Below are 10,725 nucleotides of genomic sequence, written 5' to 3' on the forward strand. Positions count from 1 at the left end.
AAAATAAAGGACTTAACACAGAGAGACTGATTAGTTAAGCAGCTATTATAATATGCTAGACACAAAAACAAAGGTCTAATCTACAGAGATAGTAGTGGAATGGGATGATGAGAAATAATAATAACTGACAAAACTAGGCAACCAACTGGATGTGGGGCACAAGAGAAAGGGTAAAATCCATCATTCGGAAGCCACGGCATCTGAATGAACTGTGTGGCATCTCAGGCATCCAAGTAGCACCAGAATATCTGGGGAATAATATTGTTCCAGAAAGAGCCTGTGAAGGATCCACAGCTCATGTATTATCAATCAGCTCATTTATTTATTCATGCTTTTAACAAATATTTACTGAGCACCTACTCTGTGTCATGCACTAATACCAGCCTAGAAGATAGAGCAGTGAACAAAACACAAGAATCCCTTCCCATTCTTATATTCTAGTGGAGAGAGATAACGAATAAAAAGATAGATCTGTAAACTACATATCCTATGAGAAAGTGACAAGTGCACTGGAGAAAAATATAATAGGGAAGGAGGAGAGAGTGTCAGAGTTGAACAAAGACTAGAAGGAGATGCGCGAAGAAGCTATGAGGATATCTGGGTATGTCAGGCAGATGACCTACAGGGAGCCACATCCTTATACAATCCTCTCCTCTTTGTGGTAGGGGGAACTCGTAACTTGATTCTAACTAATAGGCTATGGCAAAGGTAATGGGTTATCACTCCTGTGATTATGTTGTATATGGCAAAAGTGAAGGGATTTTGCAGATGTTACAAGTAAGGTCCCCAGTCAGCTGACTTCACATTCATCAAAAGGGAGAGTATCATGGTGAGCCAGACCTAATCAGGTGAGTCTTTTCAAAGAGGTTCTAGAAGCCAGCCCCCTCCCCTGCTGGCATCAAGAAGTAAACTGCCATGAGTTCTACAGCTTCAAGGAGGTGAGTTATGCCGACAACCACATGAGCTTGGAGGAGAACTCCAAGCCTCAGATGAGACCCCAGCTCTGTCTGACACCTTCACTTCCACCCTCAGCAGAAGATCCAGCTAAGCCCTGCAGGCCCAGACATCTCACCCACAGAAACTGAGATAATAAGTGTGTGTTGTATTGTTTTAAGCCGTAAAATACGCAGTCATTTCTTGCTCAGCAATAGAAAACTAAAATAGCAGGAAAAGAACTTTCCAGGCAGAATGGAAAAGAAAATGGCAGGCCCCAGGACGGTAGTACGCCTAGCGTGCTTAAAGAAAAGTAAGGTAGCTAGTGTGGCTGAAGTGGCGTACGCAAGGCAGAGAGAATTAGGAGGTGAGGTCGGCGGGTAATGCAGGCAGTGGGCACGTCATGTATGGCCTTGCTGACCTCAGCACACGGAGACCCACTGGAGCCTTCCGACCTGACTTACACTTCAGAGGGTCACTTTGATATATTGAGAATATCCTAAAGGAGGAGGAAAAAAAGGTAGAAGCAGGAAGAAGACCAGTTAGGAGGCACTAATTCAAGGGAGAGATGATGGTGGCTTAGACTAGCGTAGGAAGAGTAAAGGTAGTGAGAAGTGGTCAGATTCTGAATGCAGAGTGAGTTAACAGGATTTGTTTTCATCTAAACGGAAAGTTGATATACTCCTACTCCTGCAAAACACAGAGGCTCCCAGAAAAAATCTTTACTATTACTATGATACATGCAGTCCAACTATTTCTTCCTTCTTTTTCTGATGTTTACTCAGATCACCCTGTCCTTTGATTTAGATAGTATCTTATTCTTAGCACCAGTTCCAGCCAATGAGAGGCATCAACCTATTATCTCTCTTTTACAAACCATGATCTAACTGTAAGTCAAACCACAAACTGGGAAGCAGTCTGGCCCAGCAACAACATTGTTTTTTTGACTCCATTTCAAAATGTCTGACCCCATCAGAGGACTGCATTTTACACAGACTGTTCCACCCAGCCTTATTACTCACACAGCCCAGAAAATACCTGACATCATCCCTACGAATGTGGCCAAATGCAACTTTGAATCGAGGATATTTTCTGCTCTCTGAGTTGCTCCAGAAAGATGAGAAAATCATCAGGAGAACACGGAGAGGTTGCAATAATAACAGAAAGGAGCCTTGGATATGATATGGAACTAATAGGCCATTTCCAATTCTCTTATTAAAATTCTCTTAGGCAAATCAGCTTTAACATAGGAAATGATAAAAGGTGCCGCTGAAGCCTCACAGTGGAATCTCATGAAGACTAGAAAATGGGAATTAAAAATCTATTAAGTCACCCTACTTCTTCCACACAACACCCAGAAGACAAAGTGGAACCACGTGCGCCAGCCAGGGTCATAATGAAGATCACAGTAACAAGTCACAGGAAAGAACTGTGGTAAAAAACTAGCCTGAAGCTCAACAGGGAGCAATGCTAACAACAGCCCCTCAAGCCAAGGGAATTTTCTCAAAATGGCAGTTTGCTGAGAATTCTTGCAGCAATTCACTCTTTCATTGACTGCACTACTACAAACTCGCCACATGGGGGCACCGGCGTACTCCACACCCAAATGAAATTCCGGTTTTCCTAACCTGAGACACAGTGGGGCACTAATCGGTCTCCCACAGTGGGTGGTAGAAATACTGCGGCTAATAAAGGCGTAGACCAGCCAGAGAATATAAAGCTGGCCACGCTCACAAATAACATGCTGCAGTTTGCGGTATGTTCAACGGTTCCTCGAAATCCCTGTTTAAAAACCACACTCCCTGGGACTCCAGCCCTTAGCCTCCTGTTCTTTCTCTCTCAGGTTCCAGGTGGCCTTTCTACTAACCAGTCTGGGATACACGTGTCCAGCCCTGGTGTCTCCATGGAGCTCACATCCTCCATCTCTAGCTGTATTCTAGTCACTGCAACCATCATTTCACTCTTAGCACTTCTATGAAGCCAGTTCCTCTTTCCTGACAGACCAACTGTCCCTCCAGATCTTCTGATTTCTCTATCAACAATATTCAACACTAACATTACCTGGTATGTTCCAGGCTTTACATGGATGAACTCACTCAATATTTGAAATAACAAAAGTCCAGTATCGTGTTCAAAAACACGTAGCTCCACAAGGGTCAGAGCTAGCATCGGAATGCAGTTAGTCTCGCTCAGACTCAGTCCGAAACATTATGTTGTCATGCTGGGTATTTCCCTTCGAAGGGATATGTTTATATTTCCAGACTTCCACTAGTAACCAGCATGTTTTTGTTGGTGATAATAAAGTGAAAGCCTGGAGATTAAGGGACTTTCACTAAATTGTAAGGCATAAGTACAAGAACCAGGTCTTTCCGGTTGCTATACTTCTTTTTCCTTTTTTTTCTTTTCTTTTTTATTTTTTTTTGAGATGGAGTTTTGCTCTTATTGCCCAGGCTGGAGTGCAGTGCTCACTACAACCTCTGCCTCCTGGGTTCAAGCGATTCTCCTGCCTCAGCCTCCAGAGTAGCTGGGATTACAGGCATGCGCCACCACGCCCGACTAATTTTGTATTTTTAGTAGAGACAGGGCTTCTCCATGTTGGTCAGGCTGGTCTCAAACTCCCGACCTCAGGTGATCCGCTCGCCTCAGCCTCCCAGAGTGCTGGGATTACAAGCGTGAGCCACCACGCCCGGCCTGATTGCTATATTTCTAGCACCTCACAAGATTCACAGCATATAATAAGCATTTGACACATACTTTTGGTGTGAGTTGGCTAAAGTCATACTCAAATCACCACATGCACAGGCCAAGGGAGAAAAAAGTACTTCCAAGGGCCAAGTGTAGTTTCCACCAACAGGGATGCAGAACTGGTGACAGGAGCTGCTACTCTGAAAATAATGAGCAGAATAATCTCATTTCAAAGTCAGGACAAATGTAGGAAAGAAGAAAGAAAATAATCATAAAGGTATTTTAAGTGAAAAGGTCTATACAAATATTCAAAAAAGGTACAGTGAAAAGGACAAGGTAGGGGAGTTGGGAGGATGGTGAGAAGGCATCTGTGGGGCGTGCGGAGGTAGGTAGGTGTCTGGGACCATGGATGTCTCATTTACACAGTGAAGCCTACTCTGTTGTCATGTTGTAAGGTGGGCATTGTTTTTATATCACCTTACTTGTTTGATTTCTTATGTTCTAGAAAAACCAGCACTACCACCCTGCTAAAAAGTTTAGGTCATATGAACATGTGGAGGCTAGGCAATTATGAACTTGGTCAAATATGTTTATTCTTTTTATGCAAGGCTGAAAGCAGAATCTTTCTGACTAGTTATCTCTAATTAAATGTATGGTTTCTCTTGCTATCTTTTTTCATTCACGTGTTAAGCCGCTATTTAATGAGTGCCAATCAACTACACACATTCTAGGGATGTAAGTGTGACCCAGGAAAATGTAGTCACATAGGCAACCTCATGCAAATAAAAAGGGGAAGTAGAGAGAAAGGGGACATCTAACCCAGACTCTGGATAGTCACAAAAGGCTTCCTAACTAATATGTAGGCTGAGACCTAAAGGGTGATTAAAGTTAACTAGGAAAGTATGGAAAGTAAGGAGCAAGGCAATGGCCTGGGAGTGAGAGAGCATGGTGGATCCCAGGGAGTGGAAGGGATAACACCAAGCTGGGGAAGGGGTGGGGAAGTGGACATTCTCACAGACAGTTGCTAAGAGTGTAAATTTATACAAATTCATGAATTTCTACAGAGAAATCTGGGGACATGTTCAAAGCCTTATCAAGGTGTACCTTTTGACCCAGAAATTTCATTTCTGGGACTTTACCTTATGGAAATAATCAAGCATACATGCAATGAGCAACAAGGAAAATAAACATGCCAAAGCTTATTAAAGCAAAATGTTTAAAACAATCTAAATGCCCAATCTATAGAGAGCTAGTTAAATCAACTACAATATAACCATATTTCAGACTCTACAATCATTACAAACTGCATTGAAGATTAATATTTATTGACATGAAAAAAATGTTTACTACTTATCTCTAATTGAAATATTACTTAAAGAGAAAAATGCAAGATATCGTACAGATCTATTCAACAATAAATGAGCAGAAGAGAGCTGCTTATTTCTGGATTGGAACATTATCAATGTTTTTAGCTTCTTTTTTGCTTATCTTTTTGATATTTCCTCAATGAAACTGTAATCCTTTTTTAATAAGAAATATTAGTTACTTATCAACTTTTTTGAAGATTTAATTGTCCTATCAGTGAACTGAGATGAACTAAGCCTTACATTCAGTTCCTGACCAGCACGTTATGAGGATGAAAAAGGAAGATGAACTCCAGGAAAGAGATCTAAATAGCACATCCCCACACCAATGCCCCTAAACCTCTTCCTCTCAACACAGGAACAGGTGTTGACACGGACAGAGAAGCCTTTACCCACATCGTACCTGGACAAATCCAAATGGGAAGAAACGCTCTGTCTGCCCCTGGGAACCACGGTGGAAGGTTTCGCGCCAGTCTTCGATGAGTGCAGGGAATGTGCAATTGTACAGGTCCGTGTTGTAATTTATATTGGACTCCCCTAAAAACAGTCCAAATTGCAAGGGGAGTTTGGAGTAGACTGCAAAAAGGACCACACATTACTCTCCTCCCTCTATCCATGCCCTGAGGTAGTGGTCTTCCCACAGTCTCTCTGGACTGGCCTTTTTCCAGCCAATGGGGCATCAGCAAATGTGATACAAGCAGAGGCTTGAAAAGTACTTCAAGTTTGGGCTCTGCCCTCTCCTGATGACCCTGGAATCCTGAGACTATTATATAAACAACAAATGAGTCTATACTGGCTTGCTAAAGGATAAGAGGCCACCTCAGAACGATGTTGCAACAGCCCCCAGACAATACATCTAGGGAGAGACCATCCTAGGTCATCCAGTCACCAGACAATCTGCCAGGTGGGCAAAGACACAAACGAGGTCCAAGCAGGAAATAGCTGAAGCAGCCCAGACATAAAAACTACCTGCTAAGCCGCAGAACAGTGAGCTGAATAAAATTATAAAGTGATTGTTGCTTTAAGCCACTACGTTCTAGGGTGCTGTGTTACACAGCAAATGCTATCTGATACAATGGAGAAAGAGTACACTGAACACTTACCCTGGTACCACACCACCCCTTTCAGAGTCATATTGCACAGTGGATGGATCATGGCATTCCAGAGGACAGAGTGCTTACTGGGACCAGTTACGGAATTATATGGAACGGACCTGAAATCATACGATGCACAAGTGTCACCAGAGAGCCAGTGATTGATCACCTAAGGGTCCCTAATTGGGCATCTATCCACTTTCACTTGTGGCAAACTTCTGATGAAAGCAACACAGAATTAAAATTGAATGGAAACTCCTTCTCTTGAAAATATGTGAATATTCTCTGAATTTCACCTCTGGGTTATTCCCAAAATAAGTGTATCAGTCAGCTGTCTATGGTAATTAAAGGTAATTTCTAAGGTAATTAAAGCCACAGAGAAAGAGTGTTTTATTGTTGAGTATCTCACATGGAGGGGGGAGCAATACATTCACTTAACTTTTCTTAAATAAACCTTCATTTAATGGACAGACATTTAGGTTGTTTTAAACTTTTTGCTTTTATAAGCAATGCCAGGAGTATCTTCCTTATAGCTAAGTCATTGCATATATGCTTAACTATATCCATAAGACAGATTCCCAGAAATGAAACTGCTGTGGCAAAGGGCATCTTTTTTAAGGCTCTGAACACGTTCTCAGATTTCTCTGTGGAATATTTATATGAATTTATCCTGTAGCTGCTGCGTGTGAGAAGCCCACATCCCCACACCCTCAGGATTATCCCTTCCACCCCCAGAGAGCTGGTCTAACGCTCACTCCTACTCTACTGCAGGCCATTCTTCCTGTTCCAAGTTGAATATCTTCACTCCCCCGCAGGCAAGCTTTTACCCAAACTATACCAAGAGCTCAAGCCCATCCTCCTCCCACAGGCCTTCCCAGCGTGAATGAGACACGGTCCGGGAAAGCAGGTCACATACTGCTCATCTCTACATCGATGTTAGTATCAGGATTTGTATTCGCTAGCCCTTTCCCTCCCCAAGTATTCTTCCTGATCCAGCCTTTCCTAAGCGGGTGTTCACAGTCAGTGTACTGATACATTTCTCTGAGTACATGTTTACAACATTTGTTCTTCCTGTTAGATTGTTTATTCTTCTAGGCAATACAGCACAATGGTGAGGGGCACAGACCTTGAAGCCAGACTTGCCACTTACTAGTCACGCCCATGAGCAAGTTACTAAATCTCTCTGAAATTTGGTCTCTAATGTCTACACTTCAGTATATTAATATATAATAATATATATTCAAAATATTAATAATGAATATATATAAAGTGCTTAGCACAGTGTCTGGCATATAAAAAGCTTTCAGTAACCACTAGCTATTACTATTATTAGGGAAAAAGATAATTTTTTTACATGTTCTCAAACGATTGTGGTGGCAATGACAGTGAGAATAATGCTTTCCCTGTGCATGAATAAATTACATACATTCGACACATATGGGGACATTCAACATATACTTAACTCCCCACAGAGGACCATGACCCTCTCTCTTACATAATTCCCTGGTAGGCTCTTTCTCAGACTGGAGAATGCTGTCTTACCCTTGTTTAGGAACCCCGCAGGCTTCCAGTGACCGTCCAGATGACCAGGCTTCAATGGGTGTCCCGCCCCAGCTGGAGGCGATCAGCCCGATGGGATACTGCAGAGTGTCATACAGGTGACGCCCAAAGAGCCAGCACACTGCTGACATGTACTTGAAATATCCGTGGCCTAAGTTTTCTGTGCAGAGAAACGGTTAAAGAAAAAGAGCCAGAGAAAGGTCGATGGATACAAACTGCAGCTGCTAGGTGGGTCTAGGTGAGAAGGGTGGGCAGAGGTCATTCTTCTGTTCTTTTCTAAGACTTTCAAAAGTAGGATAAGATTGAGAGGCACAGAGAAGACACAGCATCAAGACCAATATGCTGGTCTGAACACTATTATCTCTTCCAAACCTTCCCTAAGGAGAATCTTTTCCAAGGGAGAAAACCGTAACCTTAGTGATAGTTTCCTTTTATCTGTCTTCATGTTTTTTCAGTTGCTCAAAACGCTTGTTCTCATAACAAGGAGATAGCACTCTCTGCCTGGGAGAGAGGCAGATATGATAGCGATTTTGCTCTCAGTCTGAGTATAAATAATTCACTTACATAACATGGAAGTTAAAACTCTCTGGCTAGGCAATAGGCTTCCCTGTGCTTCCCATCACTTACAGGATCCACAGACTGTCGAATAATCAACGCTCTCCCGCAAATAGGTGAGAGGTGGGAAGGCCATCACCTCCCCATGCTACTCTCTTCTATGTCCCCTCTTACTCAGCCACTCATTCCCACTGAGCTCTGTGGAAGGGAAAAAGCAAGCAGGGGGCAGCTTAAAAAGAAATGTGTTTTGTTTTTTTTTTTCTGGGTGGTTTTATATCCAATTTTATAGCTGTAGCAAAGAGGCTGGGCACGGTAGCTCATACCTATAATCCCAGCACTTTGAGAGAACGAGGTGGGTGGATCATCTGAGGTCAGGAGTTCGAGACCAGCCCTGCCAATATGATGAAATCCCGTCTCTACTAAAAATACAAAAATTAGCTGGGCGTGGTGGTGGGCACTGTAATCCCAGCTACTCGGGAGGCTGAGGCAGGAGAATCACTTGAACCTGGGAGGTGGAGGTTGCGGTGAGCCATGATGATGCCATTGCACTCTAGCCTGGGTGACAAGAGCAAAACTCCATCTCAAAAAAAATAAATAAAAAATAAAAGTCAAAAAATAAAAATAAAGAGCTATGGTAAAGAAAACACGGACAGATAAGTGATGGGAAATTTGGCCCAAAGGGAAAGCAACAGAAGCCAAAACCAGTGTTTAAATTCTCAGCACAGTCTAACGCATTCATCCAATTACACTGCCCAGTAACCAACAGAGGCAAGAGTGAGCAATTTCATGTTAGGAGAAAGCTGGTGAAGAGGGGGGCATGCATGCGCACACCAGCATGGGATCAGTTCAGCCCAAGGTTTATTAACGACTGACTATGGCTAAGTCTCTGGCACTCCAAAAGTAGACAGTGCGATAGTGAGGATTCAAATCAATTCCAAAAGAATTAAAATGGACTGAGCACCTACCATGTGTCAGGAACTACTAGATGGATGGGAGACAGTGAGGAAAGTGATACAGAGACACATGGAACCTCTCCTCATAGGTCTTATAGTTGATAGAATAAGGCAAATAGGGCCGGGCATGGTGGCTCACGCTTGTAATCCCAGCACTTTGGGAGGCTAAGGCAGGTGGATCACGAGGTCAGGAGTTCGAGACCAGCCTGACCAACATGGTGAGACCCCGTCTCTACTAAAAATACAAAAAAATTAGCTGAATGTGGTGGTGTGTGCCTGTAATCCCAGCTACTCAAGAGGCTGAGGCAGGAGAATCGCTTGAACCTGGGAGGCAGAGCTTGCAGTGAGCCAAGATGGCGCCACTGCATTCCAGCCTGGGTGACAGAGCAAGATTGTCTCAAAAAAGAAAACAAAAAAAAAGAAAGAAAGAAAGAAAAAAGAATAAGACAAGTATTTAGTTGAATAAAATATATGGCAAAAGATGGTAAGTACCTCAAGAAGTACAAACAAGTATTAAAGAGTTTTAACACAAAGAAAGAATATCAAATGAGAGGCAGACCCTAAAAGGCCTAATAAAGACTGACCTCCCCGCCCCGCACCGCGCTTCCGCAATACTCTGTGCATCACTAGACCTTGCAATAACCATCTGCTCAGTGTTTCCCTTAGCTCACTACACTATTAGCAGATACTTCACCTGATTCACGTCTGTATCCCCAGCATCCAGGACATGATGGAGAGTCAGTGTTTGCTGACTGACTAAGAGTGGCTGTGGTTTCACTGACAGTAGGTAGAGGGGAGTGGTAAACAGGAGGGAAGAAGAGAGCTGGGGAAGCCTTAAACCATCAACAGGACTTTAATAAACAGAGCTGGCACTCTAGGCAGAAGAAAAAATACGTGAAAAGCCACACAGAATAGGAAATATTCTGAGAGTATTTGGCTGGAGCAGAGATTATAAAAGAGAACAGCGGAAGATAAGACTGGAGAGGAGGTTGGAGTCATATCTTGGAGTAAAGAAAATGGAAACCCACTTGAAAATGTTTGAGAATGAGAATGTGGGGTGTAGGAAAAATAAGAGATCCCAAAGACGTCCACACACTCATCCCTGGAACCTGTGGCTGTGTTACCTCGCATGGTGAAAGGCACTTTGTAGACATGATTAAGGTTAGGGACCTTGAGACGGGGAGAATGTCCTGGCTCATGTAAGTGGCTCCAATCTAATTACAAGAGTCCTTAAAATCAGAAAACCTTTCCCAGCAGCAGTGATGTGATAACAGAAGAAGAGGTGGGAGGCCAGGCACAGTGGCTCATGCCTGTAATCCCAGCACTTTGGGAGTCTGAGGCAGGCAGATCATGGATGACTTGAAGCTACGAGTTCCAGACCAGCCTGGCCAACAGAGTGAAACCCCGTCTCTACTAAAAATACAAATATTAGCTGGGTGTGGTGGGGCACACCTGTAATCCCGGCTACTTGGGAGGCTGAGGCAGAAGAATCACTCGAACCTGGGAGGTGGAGGTTGCAGTGAGCCAAGATCACATCACTGCACTCTAGCCTGGGTAACAGAGTGAGACTCTGTCAAAAAA

General features: G+C 43.2%; 1 protein-coding gene across 2 annotated transcripts in view; it reads right to left on the reverse strand.

Moving 5' to 3' along the window:
• Positions 1 to 10,725, reverse strand: part of SIAE (sialic acid acetylesterase) — a 45,819-nt gene that overhangs the window by 5,775 nt on the left and 29,319 nt on the right. For both annotated transcript variants that reach the window (XM_012001673.1, XM_012001674.1), the window contains 3 exons: positions 7,619 to 7,796; positions 6,086 to 6,195; positions 5,386 to 5,519 (listed from right to left, as the gene is read on the reverse strand). In XM_012001673.1, coding sequence (XP_011857063.1) covers positions 5,386 to 5,519; positions 6,086 to 6,195; positions 7,619 to 7,796 — 422 coding nt within the window. The remainder of the gene's footprint in view (positions 1 to 5,385; positions 5,520 to 6,085; positions 6,196 to 7,618; positions 7,797 to 10,725) is intronic.

The sequence above is a fragment of the Mandrillus leucophaeus genome, unplaced genomic scaffold (assembly GCF_000951045.1).
Source record: "Mandrillus leucophaeus isolate KB7577 unplaced genomic scaffold, Mleu.le_1.0 Scaffold669, whole genome shotgun sequence".
NCBI classification, from domain to species: Eukaryota; Metazoa; Chordata; class Mammalia; order Primates; family Cercopithecidae; genus Mandrillus; species Mandrillus leucophaeus.